Source organism: Ascaphus truei, chromosome 2 (genome assembly GCF_040206685.1).
Source record: "Ascaphus truei isolate aAscTru1 chromosome 2, aAscTru1.hap1, whole genome shotgun sequence".
NCBI lineage: Eukaryota > Metazoa > Chordata > Amphibia > Anura > Ascaphidae > Ascaphus > Ascaphus truei.
Window position 1 is genome coordinate 101,611,864 of NC_134484.1, and position 19,855 is coordinate 101,631,718.

A 19,855-nucleotide genomic window follows, 5' to 3' on the forward strand; every position below is an offset into this window, starting at 1 on the left:
TTAATACATTATCTTAATGTTTATGCCCATAACTTGTGCTGTGCTTGTGCACATAATTATGAGGCTATATCCCTGAATTTTTGCAACGTCCAAAGAGTCCTCCCCTTTGCTATAAAAATCTTCCCATTTCCCCCCTTTTCGGCTTGACTTGTTAGTTGTGACTATCACCCTCCCTTTAATATTCCCCAATTTTCTATCCCGATGTTGATCCCACCTATAGTAAGGCACACATCAGCCGAAGATTTTATTGGAACCGATGTCCATCATTTGTCCTTTTCGACGTGCAAACGGCATCAAATATATGTACAGATGTTGAGATTTGGAAATAGTATGTCTCTACCAGCAAGCTCATGTCTTTCTACAGTCACACAAACCAGTTTCCACTGTCACAGATATCACTACATAAGTATAATCCTGAAGATTAGCCCAATATGTACTATCACAAAACAGTGGGGCCCATATAAAGATAGAGATGAATAAAGAAAATACCCTAAGGTAGATCTATAAATCACAGGCACGGGTGAAACTTTTCAGTGAACTAAATGATGTGTCTTTACCTGCAATGAAGGGTTTCAGAGGCACAGTTACTGCTTTGCCCAATCCAATTGGAGCATTGACAAAGTCTAGGAAATCAGACTCGGGACTAGATGCATACAAGTTGGCAGCTTTACAGGTGTCCAGAACAGATCCTCCACCAACAGCAACATAGGCATCAAACTTTCCTTTTCTAGCAAACTGTATCGCATCCATAAAGCTGTGGAGAGAAGATAAAACTGACAGAATTTGCTAGAACGCGTGGTACAATGTTGCAATGAGATACATATGAAGTGCTTGGAATTTCAGAGAAGGTAAGTGGCAGGGTACCGGCACCTGTTATATTACAAAAAAAAGCATTGCATACAAGTAAGGACAGATACAAAAAGGTAACGAGGGCCCTGCTCGTGAGGGGTTACAACCTAGAGGGAATAAGGGGCAATGTTGAAAGAAAAGGTAAAGTGGCTGCTCATTGTGGGACGGGGTGTGCCTCAGGGTGGGGTATGGTCCAGCTGCACAGCAGATCCTCCCATTAAGGTTTGGGGGTGCGGATGTTATTGTGGCGTTTGGTCCAACTGCACAGCAGGTTCCAATAGAGTGGGAGGGGAAGGAGGGGGGGGGGGAAGATGGGCTTCCTTGAAAAGGTGAGTTTCCAGGGAGATTTATATCTCTGATAGTTGGGAGAGAGTCTGATGGTGCGTGGTAGGGAATTCCAGAGAGAGGGGGCAGCACGGGAGAAGTCTGATAGGTTGAAGTGAAAGGAGGAAAGGCGGATATCGTGGGCAGAGCGTAGGGGGCGTTTAGGGATGAATTGTTACTTGCATAAATAGTGTAAAGTGTATATGTTCCCTGGTCTATCTATCCTATTCCCCCAAAACCAATGCCAAGCTGGAGCTAAAACGGGCTTATTCATAATCTTCTGTGTCCAGTTAAAAATATATTGAAAATACGCTACACGATTTAGAGTCACAAAACTTAAACACACCTGTGCAAATTGGGTTGCTAATGTAAAGATACAAAACCCCTACATGTTATAAGTCTTTGGTTAATGGGTTTTCTGAATTTTGTAAGAATGCAGGTTTACGAGAGACTAAACTCTATAAGAACAATAAAGATATATAGGAAATCCATTTTACACATAAGGTGGAAAAGTTATATAGGAGTAAACTGTGTGCTCATTTGCATGTAATTACCCAGAATCCCTGACTGCAGTGGAAGCATTGTATGCTAATAGATAATGGGGAAAGGCAGGGTTGCAGGCCAGTCTGAGACATCTGAATGTGCACACAAGTGGTATTTTTATTTGCTGAAATATATTACAAGTATAGTAGGGTTGAATACTATAGTTCACCTTGGGTTGGTGGTCATCTGAATCATAATTTGCCCACATTTTGACAACTATAACCTCATTCTCTATGTGAGGAAAAGAACAGGCCCACTACTTCCGTAAATCCAAGGACAGGAAACCCCCAATGCTACTGCACATCTGTATCCGTTCTTACCAAGGCACCTTTCACGCCACAGCAGGTATCTCTTAAGGGTAAATGTGATTTGACATGTTTACAGGCCAGGAAGAGGTAGTGAAACAGATAGTTTTGCGCTCATAAGTGACCTGTGGTATATATATATATGTGATGATAATAAAGGTATTCAATACAACCTGATATAGTGTGGTTTTATGCTGCTGGTCTGATGGGATTGGCTCAAACACCAGGCTATATGGAAACAAAGAAAAGACAGCGCAAAAAAACCATAGTGTAGTAAATTCAATTAATATTTATAAAGTGAAGGTGAGTATTGCACGTACATCAAAATAAAGGGTTAATAGCATGACATGTTTAGGGACATGTTACCACTCAGCAGGAACAGCCAGACACCAATGCAGAAATCTTTACACGTTCACCCTCTTTGCTGCCAGCATCCAGGGAGACTCGGTGCTGCTCTGTGGTGGCGAGTCGTGTTGAAGGAGCTCCAAACAGTGGATTGGCAGAGATGATCTCAGCTCACTTCCGTGTTACTCCACGCTGGTGTGTGACGTCATCCGGCGGCGTCTCTCAGCCTCTCGCGTCTCACACGTGTGGATCAGGAGAGATGGTCTGATGTGTTGCAGACTGGATTTTTTTTTTAGGTTGTCCTGCTGGTGGCTGCTTGTGTGTTCTGCTTCTCTCCAGTTCCTCCCAATGCCAATGACCCCTTCAGTGAGTCATTTGAAGCTCTTCAAAACACGTAGATGCCTTTCAATGGAGAAAGTGGCCCAGGACAACGAAAGATAAGGGACATGATAACCAGGAAGCAAGCTGCCAACTAAAGAGAGCAAAGTAAAATACTTCAAATGACTCACTGAAGGGGTCATTGGCATTGGGAGGAACTGGAGAGAAGCAGAACACACAAGCAGCCACCAGCAGGACAACCTAAAAAAAAAATCCAGTCTGCAACACATCAGACCATCTCTCCTGATCCACACGTGTGAGACGCGAGAGGCTGAGAGACGCCGCCGGATGACGTCACACACCAGCGTGGAGTAACACGGAAGTGAGCTGAGATCATCTCTGCCAATCCACTGTTTGGAGCTCCTTCAACACGACTCGCCACCACAGAGCAGCACAGAGTCTCCCTGGATGCTGGCAGCAAAGAGGGTGAACGTGTAAAGATTTCTGCATTGGTGTCTGGCTGTTCCTGCTGAGTGGTAACATGTCCCTAAACATGTCATGCTATTAACCCTTTATTTTGATGTACGTGCAATACTCACCTTCACTTTATAAATATTAATTGAATTTACTACACTATGGTTTTTTTGCTCTGTCTTTTCTTTGTTTCCAGGAAGAGGTAGTGTCTGCATGGCAGCTTGTGCTCTTCTAAAACAGATAGATCACGAGAGAATTCTATGTTACGATAAGTCTAAGGCAAACCCGGTATTATTCTGAGGCAAAAACATTACTTCCTGATGTATCAAAAGGCAAAAAATCCTGTTGATCTCACTCAGTGGGATTCCTTTATACATCTGTTTTCCATACGTTAGCACTACTTTTGCCTTGGTATATATGGGCCTTTCAATTCATACGTTTGTGACATCCTGCGTGCGGCTTGAAGCATCTCCTACTGTGCTTGCTCAGAGGTGGTTCAGAAGGAATGGTACATGCACTGTTACCTTTTATCAGTGGGTTCCACCCTGACATTGTCGTACAATCTGAAGTTAATTTCATTCTTTGCTAGTGAATTTATTACTGCCTGCACAGGAGAAAGCTGAACAAGGTTCTTGTCGGTCATCACACAGACATTTCGCACACCCAGATTCTGCAAGTCCTACAGAAGTGAGAAAAATAAACCTTTTTATTAGCTCCAGCCTCTGTATTATATGTGTAACGGGTACTCCCTTCTAGTCTGACCCACCCAATCTCATATTGGGCCATGTGGTCTAACCAGCGCCCATTACATGGTCGTGTTTGGTGGTGCACCTGTAGGCAACAGGACTCCTGAGTCTCCCGCATGATGGTATTCGGGGATTGTCAATCCAGACAGGCAGCTGAGGTAGTGTGTGCGAGTCCTACCTATATCACGTGCAGCGCCTCCACCTCATCAGGATCTCTGCGTCCGCATGTAGCCACTCCCACCCATACATAGGGCACCTCACCAGGGTGTGAGGGCAAACCTCCATGATTACTGCTGGCATCCCTGTAACTTACCAGGTTTACTGCCAGCAGGGGAGACAACTACAGACCATTTTACATGCATGGCTACATATGGATTTGAATATTACGTTGAAATGCTTACAGTACTTGTGTATTTGTGCAAATGTATTGTTGTAACTGGAAGAAAACTTATCAAAGCACTTCCATGATTGACCTTTGCATAAAATATAGGCGATCGCTGTGCTTTATTTAAAGAGGATACAAGAAGAATATAAACAGCATGGTATGTCAACAAGAGAATCTATTTCCTCTTTGTCACTACGACCTGTGTACGTGTATAACTGATCTTACCATGCCCACTTCTTTGGTAACATTTTCCCCATATCTGATGTTTGAAACAGCCATCTAGAAAAGAGAAAGTATGCACTGAGAAATGTACCCTTATTACTAACATGAAATCTATGCTGCGAATTCTATAGGACCTTGGATGGGAACAAGAATGGGGGAAATTATACTGGGCACTAAACTTCATAAAACTATTTTCAAAACCACAGTCTATTTATTAAGTCTGTTGAACATCCCCTCATTATCTTATTTTTCATACTATATATAAAAAAAATCATAATGCAAATCCACATTAAAATTATGCCAAATAAATATTACGAGTCTCCCTTAATTATGATTAGTTTAGACATGAAGAATTTGGGGTATCTTAACTACAACCCTGCCTTGGGTTTATCATGAGACCACAAATGTATGAATTAAACAATTTACTAATTTTGAATTCACAGGCTTAAAATTAGAAATCAATGGTTATGTTATAAGAAAGAATTCCAGAGTAGGATTGTTACATAGTTATATGGTAGATGAGGTTGGTGGAAAAACACATATCCATCAAGTTCAACCTATGATAAATTTAGACGACACATCCTATATTTGTATTTACAGTACCGTATTTTGATCCAGAGAGAGGCAAACAAAAAACTCCAGTGACACATCATCTAGTGATATCTCATAAGGAGAAATATACATTCCTTCCTAACTCCGAATATTGGCAATCAGACTTCTCCCTGGATCAACATCCTTCCCATGTTTACTTATTAGTAGATCCCTGTATAGCTTCCCTTTTCTAAAAAAAATGTCCAATAATTTTTTGAAGATTTCTATTGAATCTGCCATCACAGTCTCCATGGGTAATGCATTCCACATTTTAACTGCCCTTACTGTAAATAACCCTTTCCTTTGTTGCTGGTGAAATCTCCTTTCCTAGAACTTTAACGGATGACCCCGTGTCGTTAGTTCTGCCCTTGGGATGAATTATTCTTTTGAAAGCTCCTTGTACTGTCCCTGAATATATTTGAATATAGTTATGTAACGGGTTTTCCCCCACCCAATCGCATATAGAGTGCATGTGAGGGGGAACCTATATGTTACCAGGTGTGGTGCCATATACCCGTTAGGCTTACAGGAGGTTTGAGCCTCCGCTAGTGACAGCCTGGGGTGTATCCTCTGGAACGATCTTACTTCCAGCGCCTCCACCTGTGTAGGATTCTAGGAGTGTAGAATGTACCCCACACAGGACCCACATATAGTAACCACATACACAGGAGTATATATAAACAGTTTACTATATACAGAATCAAACATAAAACATTACACATACATCAGCAATAATAACAATATATAGAGGCCACCTTCTGTCTCAAGCTGGCAGCTATAACCTTAGCCCCTAACTGGGCTATGACCTTCTTAGCCCCTAACTGGGCTATACCTTTACACCCCCTTCCCAACCCCGTGTCCATAGAGTCCAAGCCCACCCGTGTGTGAACAGGCCTGTCACATGTGAGGAGCGAGGTAAAGTTGGTGCACGTGTGGAAGGTTGTAAATACCTGCCCAGGTGCCCCTGCATGTCTTCGCAAAGAGTATACTGGATTTGCTTGGTCCAGCGCTTATCTGTACCTCCGCGTGGGATGGGGTCCAGCCGGACGTCCCACCGTAAGGACAGTCTCTGGATCAGCAGCACAGCTTACAGGAACATGAAGCAACACTATCACTGGGTCCCTGCACTAAAGAACTGCAGAAGGGCCTATCAATAGGTCCTTTTCCTATCTGCGTCTGCGCAAGACTAATGGCCGCCGCCGCCACTTTCCTGCGCATACGCAACCTCTACAGTCCCTTCCTCTACGCACTTTCCTGCGCTATGTGTAATGGCCACCGCGACTACAAACGGTCACCGCGCATGTGCGAACCTCGCGCCAACCTCAACATGGCCGCCGGACACCTTTCCGCGCTTGCGCGAACAAGATGGCGACGCCCTGTCACTGATGTCACCGGGAGCCCCCGCAGCAGCACACACGTCAGGGGGAAAGAAACCGGGAGACAGGGGGACCGGAGTGACCCTGGCTACAGTTATCATATCCCCTCTTAGACGCTTCTTTTGTAATGTAAACAAATCTAAATTAGCTAGCCTTTCCTCCTAAATCAGATTTTCCATCCCCTTTATTAATTTGGTTGCTCTTTTCTGCTCTTTTTCTAATTGTATTGTGTCTTTATTTATATAGCGCCATTAATGTACATAGCGCTTCACAGTAGTAATACTCGACAATCATGGAATAAGTGCTTCAGACATAAAAGTAACATTTAGGAAGAGGAGTCCCTGCTCACAATCTAATTGGTAGGTAGGAAGAACGTACAGAGATAGTGGGAGGGCATTCTGGTAAGTGCATCTGCAGGGGGCCAAGCTTGATGTATCATGCGTATAGTATTAGCCACGGTGCTACTCATATGCTTCTTTAAGCAAGTGTGTCTTAAGGTGGGTCTTAAAGGTGGATAGAGAGGGTACTAGTCGGGTATTGAGGGGAAGGGCTTTCCAGAGGTGCGGGGTAGTCAGTGAGAGGTTTCCATAATGTCTTCTTTATGGAGTGGTGCCCAAAACTGTACTCCATATTCAAGGTGTGGTCTTACTAATGCATTATACAATTGCATAATTATGCTTACTTCCCTTCCATCGATTCCCGTTTAATGCAAGATAAGATCTTATTTGCCTTTGCAGCTACTGCATGACATTGAGAACTATTGCTAAGCCTGCTCTCTACAAACTCTCCTAAATCCTTCTCCATCAAGGATTGGCTTAATTTATCCCAATTTAATGTATAAATTGCCTGTTTATTCTTGTCTCCCAAATGCATAACCTTACATGTATCTGTATTAAACCTCGTCTGCCATTTACCTGCCCACGTTTGCAGTCTCTTCAAGTCCTTCTGAAGAGAAATTACATCCTGCTCTGATTTGACTACCTTACACAATTTAGTGTCATCAGCAAAGATGGAGACTTTGCTCTCTATGCCAACCTCAAGGTCATTAATAAACATGTTAAAAAGCAGGGGTCACAATACTGATCCTTGAGGTACTCCACTTACAACTTTAGCCCAACCTGAAAAGGTTCCAATTATGACAACTCTCTATTGTCTATCCTATCCTGTCCAACCAGTTTTCAATCCAGGTGCAAATATTTTTTACAGTCTAATTTCTTTAACACCTCATACATAAACCTTGGCCCCTTGCAGACGCACCTACCAGAACACCCTCCTACTGTCTCTGTACGTTCTTCCTACCAACCAATTTGATTGTAATCTTTGGAGCAGGGACTCATTTTCCTAAATTTTACTTTTGTCTGAATCACTTCTTCTCTTTGTGTTATTTATATTATTTGCTATTTATATGATTGTCACGTGTATTACTGCTGTGAAGCGCTATGTACATTAAAGGCACTATATAAATAAAGACATACATACATACAGACTAAATACCCTCTTTTTCATCTACCTGTAGTGCTGTGTCTCCTTCCCTGGTCATTTGATTTTGGTGAAATAAATAAATAAATAAATTCCCTTTGATAAAGTTGCATTTGTTGCGATGAAACGCGTCAGGGACGTACCTTACGACATTACGTCATCACGTTGTGTGCATCCTTTACGGCCGGGGAGCACATGGAGCTATAGTGAGGCTTACTCTGCTACCTTTGATTTGGAGGATTTCAAGTGGTACCGGAGAGAAAGCGCTGTTTGGGAGCTTGATTCCAGCTGATCTTGGACTCTCTACCTGTTGTGGATTGTACCTGCCTTGGTGGTGATTATAAAGATTTTCATTCAATTCCAGGTAATCTTCCCTCTTTAGTTAAAGGATTTGTGAACTGTCTTACCACACATGTAGTGTACCTCCTCACTTGTGGTTGTGGCCTACATTATGTAGGTAGGACCACAAGGCCATTAAGCACCCGATTCCTGGAGCATAGGATAAATATATTGAATGGGGTTACAAACCACTATGTGTCCAAACACTTTCTTCATGTCCATAATAAATCCCCTGACAGTTTGAGAATTATGGGGTTCAGTATTAGCTGGAGATCGGTTTAGACTCCTTTCTAGAAGGGAGAGCTTCTGGATTTTCAAGTTGAATTCTTTGGTTCCTTATGGGTTAAATGAGAACCTAGACATCAGCAACATTGTGTAATGTACAGGTTCTCAGTTTCAGTATATCATCCTTTCTATTTAATTTATAATTTTAATTTCATATTGTATTTTTATGTAGTTATTGCATGTTATTTATTTTAATATAATCTTACACTTTTTGAACTGTAGTGCTGTTAATGCTCTAAAATATATTCAATGAATTAATGTTTTTCTTTCCCTTTATGTGCCCCTTTAAAATCGTATGTATTCTCATTTACATCAGCTGTTCCTTTAAGAGCTGTGACCAATGAAAATTTATTGTGAGAGTGTGTATATATATATCCTAGTAGTTCCTCATACGTCATTATTCCCTGACGAAGTCGGCTTAGACCGACGTAACGCGTAGGACTGACGTCACCACGTTGATCACGTGGTGTCTTGAGATCATTGTGGACACTAAATATCGGATGTTTACTGAGGTGGTACGCTGTGGTGTATAAATCTGTTGGACCCTACACTACTTTGAAAGATCCTGACATCGTTTCTTATCGGCACAGTCTGCTATTGCTACCTACAGTGTCCTGGCGGTGCTCTACGGGTCTGCAGAAGTGTGAGTATTGGCGGATGCCTCTCCTCCCTGTCACCCGGCTAATCACACAATATACCAAAGAAACCTTTATGTGAATTTATTCTTTATCCATCTTGTAGATGTAGCCGTGACCCCTGATTCACCCCTAGAAATGGGAGGTTGCGCTTGCAAAGAGTAGTTGCAGAGCCCGCGAAGGAGGAGAGTACAATTTGGCGGGAGAGGAGCAGTCCCTTGACCCAGCAGCCCTACGGGGAGGGTCAGGTGAGAGCGGTTAGCCTATGGGAGGAGGAGTTGCCAGACATATAGGCAGGGGTTGCGCGCACGTGGAGAGAGAGCTTCGTGGAGAGACGAGGAGACGGAGATACTGCGCTGGGAGGTTGTACTCCCAGGCGCAGGCCAGGTGCCCCCGGCCCAGTTAGCCCTGAGTCACCGTAGAGACAAGCTGAGCCAGGGACACCCTTAGTAAGGGTTTTACCCCCTAACTATTAGTATTGTTCGGGACTATTCTGTCCAGAAGGAGATCGGGCTCAGACTTCCGTAGAGTGGCCAGAGTTCGAGAAGAAGCGCCCCAGCTCCTAGCGAGGGCAAGAGCGTGGTACCCTCAGAGACTCTTTTCGAAGAATCGTAGCAGTTCCGAGCACCGGAGTGTTCGGCAGGTATTTCATCAAGTGCACCAACTCTACCTTTCAATCACCTGAGACATAGTGGCTGCGCAGTCACCCATACACATACATAGACCTGTGGGAACGGGAGAACTGGTTAGCGTATTTGGACACGGGGTGGGATCACCCGGTGGCGGGATTGGGGAAAGTGTTGTTGGCGTCCGCCGAGGCGCAAGTTATTGTTGGCGTCCGCCGAGGCGCAAGGATGTTGACGTCCTCCGTGGCGTGTTAAATGATGTGTACCAGCATACCGGAATGTCCTGGCATGTAATGTATCGTAAGGTTGATCTATCAGTAAACGAGATTGGTTTTAGAACATGGCCGTGTAAGAGTAATTCTTGTATAAACGTCCTGCGAAGATTAACTCCCCCTTTGGCGGGATCTGTCGCAGGTGGAGGCGCTGCACCGAACCTATATATTGTATGGACCCCAGGCTCTCCGTGGCAGAGGCTAAGGCCCTGTGAGCCAGCAGGTAACACAGCACAGAGTAACAGCTTGCCAAGTGATAGGAAGCAGGGTTACATAAGTGTGCACTTTTATCACACATCTATTTTATTAAATAATTGTATTCTATGTCCTGGAGGTTATTGCACTAGGGGTGCACTTTTTGTCCTTTTTTCTTTTTTACATAGTTACCTGGGAGTGATTCTCCTTTGGATCCAGCAGCCCCCCTCATCAATTACTCAACTGGCTTTTGATTCCACACTCCCTCTAAAAAGGATTTTGATGACATTTTGTGTCTGAACACTTCGGATTGGACTCTGTTCATTTTGTGGTATATTTTATATCATTCATCATCAGATATTTGTGTTAGCGCTGTTTTCTTTCTCTTGTTATATATATATAACTTTATACACACTTTATATAAAAACAAACATCACAGCTTGCACTCAATGTACTGGTTCATATAGACAGGTGCTAGTCTCAAATAACAGAAAAACAACATTACCATTCTCTCGTCCGGTAAAGAAAGACTGCACTCGGTTCAGTAATCATGAAAAACTGTATTGGGCATCTGAATAGAAAAGATAAGTCACCCAATCCATATATATATATGTAACGGTATTTCTGGCCAGGCCTGACCCACCCAATCTCACATTGGCCCCTGTGGTCTAACCGGACCCCATTACAGTGTGAATATGCCTGATGGTGCACCTGCTGGCTACAGGACTCCTGAGTCTCCCGCATGATGGTGTGTGGGGAGAACCCGTCAGACAGGCAGCTGAGGTAGTGTGCTGAGTCTCACCTAGTTCCAGTGCAGCGCCTCCACCTCACCAGGGTCCCTGCGTCCGCAAGGGGATGATCCTGGCGAGGAACTCCTCCGTGGTGCTCCTCTCTGTACACTCATTCCAGATAGATACACGAGAGGGTTTCTGGCTGAACTCATCTTTATTGACACGGCAGGGCAACTGCCCTCCACAAGGAGTATCTTCAGCCGCTCATCTCGCCAGTGCTCCCTTTTGATAGGTATATCACCTAGATCAGGGATTCACTATTCCCGCAGGAATCACTGTCCTGTGCCAGGTCCCTGGACACAGCCTCCCATGGAGTTACTATAACATAACTGACACTCTGATAGAACTTGAACTCCTTCCTCAGCTCTGACAAGAGCTGGAACTCCTTTCTCAGCAGAACCACTAGCAACCAACTTTGCAGCAACTCAGCAACTAACTTTGCAACACAGTGCTGTGCCTTATGTAAGCTTCTGAGGCTGACACACCTCTGACATCACTAACCATGGAGTCAGAGCATGTGACCAGTCCCAGCCATACACAGAGCACCCCACCAGGGTGTGAGGGAAAACCTCCATGATTACTACTGGCATGCCCATACTTACCAGGCCTTACTGCCAGCAGGGAGAGATGACTGTAGGCATTTTACATGACCGCTACATTCTCCCCCTGGTGAATCCCATCGTCCTCGCTGGGACCTAAATTTGCATACCTCTTTCCAGGAAGCACTGCAACACAAAACATAATTAACATCACACAAATTTTCTCATAATGCAGTACAAATGAATACAGTACATATCTCCATCATAAACATTACAGATACATCCTAACATAGATGTATAACAACCAGGGTTACTCCCTTATGGAGTATCCATTAGTGGTACTACCATACCCTCTTACGGTGGCTTGCGCACAGCATGGTCCACGGGGCTTAAAGCAGCAATGCTGTAACCCTCTGTGCGACACTTCTCATGTAACCCGCCAGGATCCCAATCTTCTTCCCCTGATCCTTCCTCCTCATCAGTGCCATATCCCCTATCCTCACCAGTGGAACCCATCTTAAACTCAATTTCTCCCTCCATAAGGGGTTCAGGGACATACGGGTACTCCAACCCGTGGGACGCCTTGTATTTGGCAATAATGGCCCTCTCGGCCCGGCTACATCGGATTAGCTCAGCATTCCCTGCCCGTCCGGGCAACACCCATGATAGGGGCTCATCAGGGTCTACTGGATCGGACAGAATGTCAGGATCCATGGGCTCTATTTCCCTGCGCTCAATTTTGAACCACCGTTCCTGTAGCTCTCTCTCCCTTTGCACAGGTGTAAACTGTCCTACTGCCCACCATCGGGTCTCCTTACGTTCCTCAGACCCCCACTCTAGTGAGTCCCCCTCCTCTGTATCCCCCCAAGAAGATACCCCAGAGGTCCTTGATGAAAGAGGCGTAGACCACCTCTCTTGTTTGGAGCTATCCTGAGACTTAACTACGGCCACACTAGGTACCCATCGGGACTCAGATACTTTTCCCAACTGCCCTCCACCCCTCGATACACCATCAGAGGCATAGCTGTTCAGTCTCTCCCCAGTCCGTTCCTCACCGGTTCCCTGGGACCCTCCCGACATTCCCAAACTGGACGTGGACCCACGGGAAAAGGTGACTGGGACAGGGGCATTAGCTAGGGCGTGGGGTTGGGCATAGGGACAGGGAATGGGCACCCGCGGGGTTCCGACCCGCTCTCTGCCTTCGGATAGTCCCGTATCATTGTGCGGACGTGCCGCTGGTTGGGCCTCACCCGTCTCAGCTCTCCTCGCAGCCTGCCAGCTCTGTGTTGACACAGGTGATCGGGAAGCACTGCCCGATCGCCGAGGCGTTGTGGTTCTCTCTCTGGTCGTTCCGCTACCTCCGCCGGAAGTGACGTCATCACCGGAACCGGATACTCCGCCATCTTGCGATGGATCCCCAAGCGGGATCTCTTCCTCCACAACGACATCCGCCGCCGGAAGTGATGGTTCTGCTCTCCGCTCCGCTCGGGCCTGGGCTAGGCCTTCCTCCGCCGTTGCCACCACCGGCGCCTGGGGAGGGTAAGGATGTATCTCACCGCTCCGTCGGCTCGGGATGGAATCTTCTCCTTTTTCCGCGCTGTAAGTCACCACGGCCGTGGGACTCCGCCTCTCTGGTTGGTTCTGCACTGGCGACACGAGACTCCGCTCCGCCGCGACACAGGTAAGTGCCGGTTCTTTTCCAGCACCGCTGTAGTGGTCCGCCGGTAGGCGCATCACCACCGTCGTTAGGGTCGCTTGTTCCTCTTTCGAGGGGCCGAACTCCGACTCGGGGAGTGGCACTCCTGCAGGGGACCGACGGTGAGGTTCCGGGTTCTCACCGCGGTTGTAGACCCCTTTCTCTTCAGGCTCCGTTCTGCTCGTTAGGAGCGATCCCCATTCTCCGGGATCAACTGGTTCGGTGCAGGCCGCACGCGGGGCTTCAGCCGTCAGCATGGCTGTGTCCGCCCCCGCCTTGACTACCAGGGAGCATCCTGGCAATGAGTAGGGATATACCCCAATGTCCATCTCGCTCTTTGTTGTGCTGGTTACGGGAGACACTTTGCACAGTGGTCTCTCCTGTTCCACAGATAACGGGGCAGGTGATTCCTTATCTCCAGCTTCACTGGTGTGGTCCGCCGGCTGGGGCATCACCACAGCTGGGTGTTGGTCATGGGAGGCACTAAGTAACTTCTCCCTGAAGACAGCCTGAACTTCAGCAGTACTCATATTGATATAGAGTCCCGGCTCCTCCTCCTGGTGAACAGAAATGGCTGATGACTGCTCAAAACTCTCGCTCCCCCTGGTGGAATTTAAAGGAGGGACGGCACACTCTTTCACGTTATGGCCCCTAATTGGCTCTAAGTCCGTCACAGTCTCTGAGGGCGCGGCTACAGCTTTCGCGCCATACCTCCCCGCAGGGTGTGGTTTCCTCTTTGGCGCCAATCCCGGCCAACTTTCTGCAATTTTAGCATTTGCAGAATTTTCTGCAACTGGCCCACGCGGTCTCCCAGGGAAGCGGGAACCGCCATTTTGGGTCGCTCTGCTATCCATATATTAGCAGCAGCTGTAACTTCGTGTTTCCCTATCTTCTCCACTAGCCACTTCCAGGAAAGGGGGTCACCCCGCATCCAAGAGCACCTCATCATGACCACAACAGGATGGTCAGGCATCGCTCCTCTCAGAAATTGATCACAACAGTACATATCCACTTCGGTGGCCGTGATACGATCCCTTCTCCGCATCTCCCACAAGACTGCACCAATCCGCAGGAGGAACTCAGATAGCTCCTCTCCGTCTTTCTGGCGAAGACTGTAGTACCGCCTCATCAATTGTTCCATGTCCTCTTTACCCGCACACACACCATGTGCGCTCTCTCTATTAGCCTCCGTCCGCCATTTTGGACTATCCGCACCGCGCGGATCCTCCATTCTTGCGGTCGCCATTTTCTCGCTGCTGTTACTGTACATGGGGCTCCGTTCTGCGGGGCAGCCACCACACCGGTACAATAAAGATTAGCTTCAGATGCACCACCACATGTGTACCTTATCTAGGTGTGACCCAGTATTGCACTACCTCAGGCTAGGCTCACTCTCTCAGTGTCTGCTGTGACTCCTTCCTCCCAGTCTGTGCTCCCTACGGTGAGAGTCTGGAATGGCTAGGTACTCTGGCTGGCTCTGCCATGCAGTACTTGGGGCGTCTACCTGTCTTGGTCAGCCTAGCGCAGACCCTCTCCAGGACTCCTGACCAAGTTAACAGGCTGTCCCTTCTGGCATCCTACCAACTAGCACTGCCTCAAGGTGACTCGGTCAGCTATAGCCCGCTCCAGACCCCTCACTCCCTTCAGGCCCCTAGGTTGTCCCTGCGAACTGACAATATCCCGTCAGCCCCCTGACCACCCTAGGTCCGTCCCTACTCAGCACAAAGTGGCAGCAGACACTCTCCCTGTTTCCCAGTGACCTAGCTAAAAGCCTGTCCTGTTGACGGATCTGATCTCAGCAGCTCGCCTCCAAATGTAACGGTATTTCTGGCCCGGCCTGACCCACCCAATCTCACATTGGCCCCTGTGGTCTAACCGGACCCCATTACAGTGTGAATATGCCTGATGGTGCACCTGCTGGCTACAGGACTCCTGAGTCTCCCGCATGATGGTGTGTGGGGAGAACCCGTCAGACAGGCAGCTGAGGTAGTGTGCTGAGTTTCACCTAGTTCCAGTGCAGCGCCTCCACCTCACCAGGGTCCCTGCGTCCGCAAGGGGATGATCCTGGCGAGGAACTCCTCCGTGGTGCTCCTCTCTGTACACTCATTCCAGATAGATACACGAGAGGGTTTCTGGCTGAACTCATCTTTATTGACACGGCAGGGCAACTGCCCTCCACAAGGAGTATCTTCAGCCGCTCATCTCGCCAGTGCTCCCTTTTGATAGGTATATCACCTAGATCAGGGATTCACTATTCCCGCAGGAATCACTGTCCTGTGCCAGGTCCCTGGACACAGCCTCCCATGGAGTTACTATAACATAACTGACACTCTGATAGAACTTGAACTCCTTCCTCAGCTCTGACAAGAGCTGGAACTCCTTTCTCAGCAGAACCACTAGCAACCAACTTTGCAGCAACTCAGCAACTAACTTTGCAACACAGTGCTGTGCCTTATGTAAGCTTCTGAGGCTGACACACCTCTGACATCACTAACCATGGAGTCAGAGCATGTGACCAGTCCCAGCCATACACAGAGCACCCCACCAGGGTGTGAGGGAAAACCTCCATGATTACTACTGGCATGCCCATACTTACCAGGCCTTACTGCCAGCAGGGAGAGATGACTGTAGGCATTTTACATGACCGCTACATATATATATGGATTGGGTGACTTATCTTTTCTATTCAGATGCCCAATACAGTTTTTCATGATTACTGAACCGAGTGCAGTCTTTCTTTACCGGACGAGAGAATGGTAATGTTGTTTTTCTGTTATTTGAGACTAGCACCTGTCTATATGAACCAGTACATTGACTGCAAGCTGTGATGTTTGTTTTTATATAAAGTGTGAGGAAGGTCACACTTTGATGACCGAAACGTTGGATGCAATGCCATGTATTTGTTTTGAATACAACATCTTTGGATTTCCCTGGCTGTGTGCTGTCTCGTTTTTCCCGGACCCCCATCTGGTAAATTGTGTGTGTGTGTGTGTGTGTGTGTGCGTGCGTGCGTGCGTGCGTGTGTGTATATATATACACACATATACACACACACAAAATTATATAATATTTTCACTACATAAAACATAATACAGTACATGCTCCATACACAGCCCCTATATGCACTAGCCACATACAGTATATGGACATAAATATAGTACATCTAAATGTATCATCTAATATATCTCTAATATATCTCTTTAATCAAGTAGTTTAAAGCGACTTGGACTTTTGCTTGCAGGTTTAAAGGCAGTTTCTGTATTGTTTCATGAAACAAAAGCCACTGATCATAATTGTTTTAAATCTAAAAGCATGAGACATTTAAAATTGCCAAATTCTGCTTATTCTGAAAGGAATAAAATATGTCGCCAGGATTCTAAATGAAATGTAAAGGTAATCTGTAAAAAGGAAATACAGGCATACCCTGCATTAACATACGCAATGGGACCGGAGCATGTATGTAAAGTGAAAATGTACTTAAAGTGAAACACTCCCTTTTTTTTCACTTATTGATGCATGTACTGTACTGCAATCATTATATACGTGCATAACTGATGTAAATAACGCATTTGTAACAGGTTCTATAGTCTCCCCGCTTGCGCACAGCTTCGGTACAGGTAGGGAGCCGGTATTGCTGTTCAGGACGTGCTGACAGGCGCATGCGTGAGCTGCCGTTTGACTATTGGGCGATATGTACTTACTCGCGAGTGTACTTAAAGTGAGTGCCCGTAAAGCGGGATATGCACTGTACTGATTTGTGTTTACTATGGGGGATTGCACTTTGAACTTGAATTTGTTTCTAATTAAAATATTGTGCCGTATATACTGTACTAAGCATTGCTGCTCCATAAGACACGTTCTGGCCCATGCAAGTGAAGTAGCACCACTTAGCTAATATTGGCCATTATGTGATGTTAATTTATTACAGATGTAGAGAGAAAATTGTAATATTTTAACTTTTTTTAAATAACCAAACTGCTTGTAATAGGATTTTTATTTTTACCTCAAATGCATATTCTGTTGTTTTTCCATAAACTGGAGCTGGAAATGAAATAAAATAATAATAATAATAATAATAATGTGTAGTCTGATATATATTAACAATTTGAAACAAATATTCACATATGAAACATTTCCCACCGCATGTGATTTTAAAGAAAGGGGTATTCCCACCTACCTAATGCAAAAAAAAAAAGGTGTTCAACTACCAATTTACTAATGCCTTCTCCAAACAAATGCACTTATCGTAAAAGTGAAAATGTCGCCTTTTACAAACGGATACGCTTTCCTTTTTGTGGGGTCTTTCAGTCCAGCTAACTGAACCTGGTACTCTATGGTGTTAGGCCTAAATCCACAATGCTCCATTTCTTCAGGGCTTATACTGGAACGCAGGGACGGCTGGGAGTATGGTAGGGCCCAGTGCACACTGCCGGCATCTCCTCCTGCTACCTTGAGATGATGCGTCGCCTTGACGACACGCCATCACATCACGTGAGGTGGCACGCGGGGAACTTTTGCCTAATCTCACGTCACAACCTCATGTGACGTTGCATCGTCGCGTGGTAGCAGCAGGAGATGCCGGCACTTACAGAGGCCCCCGTCACAACATTTAAACTGTGATTCCGGAAGTTGGGCCAGGGAAGAGCGCGGGGGCCTCTGTAAGGTGTGATGGGACGCTTGCTAAAAGAGGAATGGCATCCTCAAAGCTAATTATATACAAAAACATCCCACAAGCATTTTTTAGGGTAGGCTTAACATCACATAAATTGGAGCATCATGTAGTAATCTTAGTGTTACCCGATCCAGACCCTGAAATAGGTCTTTAGCTCGAGTTGGGAAAGAAGGGGGAGGAAAATAGCACTATGCTAGTAATATCCTAACTTAAATCCTATTGAACTACAGTATGTTAGGTAAACGCCTAACTGGGGTGTAACACCCATATAGACCCTGTAAAAGCCCTATCACAGGGTATGGATGAGATTTATGCCACATTTAACTATGACTTAACTTCATGTTAGTTAAGTCCCTGAGCTAACCTTAGGCCTCGGGCATGGTGCCTCGGGCCGCGCTGAGCCGTGCTCCTGCTCTGCCTCGCCTGCTTAATCTGGTGCTTTTTTGTGTCCTGGCAGGTGAGGCAGTGAGCGCGCTTTGGGGCGGGCGGAGGCGTGACGGAGGCGGGGCTAGTCCCTCGCTCCCATTGGATGTTTGTGGTCACGTGACCACTCCTCCGCTCCCCTCAGCACGAAAAGTTAAACCTGCCTGTCTGCTGAAATTTTCTGAGCCTCCGCACGCATGCGGAAGCGGCTCCTAAAGCCGCTCTGATTGCAGATGCATGGGGTAAATGCATCTGCTCAGCCCGGCTCAGCACGGTCTGCTTTACCATGTCCCAGGCCTTAGGCGTTGCTATTACAACACGTCATTTGCATATAATGTGCATGTCCTTATAGTTACCGCTATGCTCTTTCCGTCTCTTTACATAGCTCAACATTACGGTATTGTGCTTTGAAAATGCGCTGTTAATCCTAACGTGATGTTAAATTAGGTTAGTGGCCACATCAAGTGACTTAACTGAGCTTTCTGAATCTGGGCCTTAGAATTACATAGAAAAAGGAACAAACCAAGGTAACAATCATTGAGTACTAAATAAAAAGTCATGGTTATCTGTTGAAAACAGCATACAAACACAAATGGTAGCAACAAAAATATGACTATTTTCCTTATGGGATGTGATCCATACTGTATCTTATTTGTTACCTTGAGAGTAGGTGTGAGAATGTGCTGGACACTTGCATCTAAAAAACAGAAACAAACACAAAGTAATGCTAATCAAAATTCCCCACTGCAAATAAACCACATTATCTCCTCTGCCAGAGGCACCTCGAATGCATTGCAAAGTGTTGTAACACACAGCGCTGAGTCCATGCAAAAGTCAGTGAGGCAGCAATAATACCATCTGTCATGATAATATCATTAGATATTATGTATTTGAATGAAAGTGGCACTTCGGGAAGTTAACGTTGGTTACAAATTATCTAAAAAAAATAAATACATGGATTATTTTTTTATGGCAGGTAGAACCGCTATCCATTCCAAGTTTTATGTGGGGGGTTGACATATGGCTGTTTTGACACTAGATTAATCATCAAACTTTTTAATGTACCTTGAAAGGCATTATTCGGATGATCTGTGAAATATCAGGGGTGTGGTTAGCATGACAGTTCCAAAAGTGTGTACATTTATTAAATGTGACATATCCTCGGCCTGACAGCAATTCACAAGAATAACAAATAGATATTTGTAACGGTTGTGATTATATGAATCAAATGATATAAAGAAAACAGGGCTTTCTATGTATAATCTCTGTTTCTCATGCAAAAATAGAAGTTATACTGTCATATTTCATATCCAGGTGCCCATATTAAGTACACAGACATAATAGTGAAGATAGTATTATAGAAACAAAGTTATTGTTGTAGCCAGGCTCCCTTAGGCTACTAATGTTCTGGCCCCTCTAGCACTG

The 19,855-nt window shown here is 45.7% G+C and overlaps 1 protein-coding gene across 2 annotated transcripts in view; it reads right to left on the reverse strand.

The window, feature by feature from the left end:
* The window catches only part of ADHFE1 (alcohol dehydrogenase iron containing 1), a 58,710-nt gene that overhangs the window by 28,226 nt on the left and 10,629 nt on the right, over positions 1-19,855 (reverse strand). For both annotated transcript variants that reach the window (XM_075584009.1, XM_075584008.1), the window contains 5 exons: positions 19,090-19,127; positions 17,339-17,376; positions 4,515-4,568; positions 3,683-3,837; positions 558-754 (listed from right to left, as the gene is read on the reverse strand). In XM_075584009.1, coding sequence (XP_075440124.1) covers positions 558-754; positions 3,683-3,837; positions 4,515-4,568 — 406 coding nt within the window. In that variant the 5' untranslated portion in view covers positions 17,339-17,376; positions 19,090-19,127. The remainder of the gene's footprint in view (positions 1-557; positions 755-3,682; positions 3,838-4,514; positions 4,569-17,338; positions 17,377-19,089; positions 19,128-19,855) is intronic.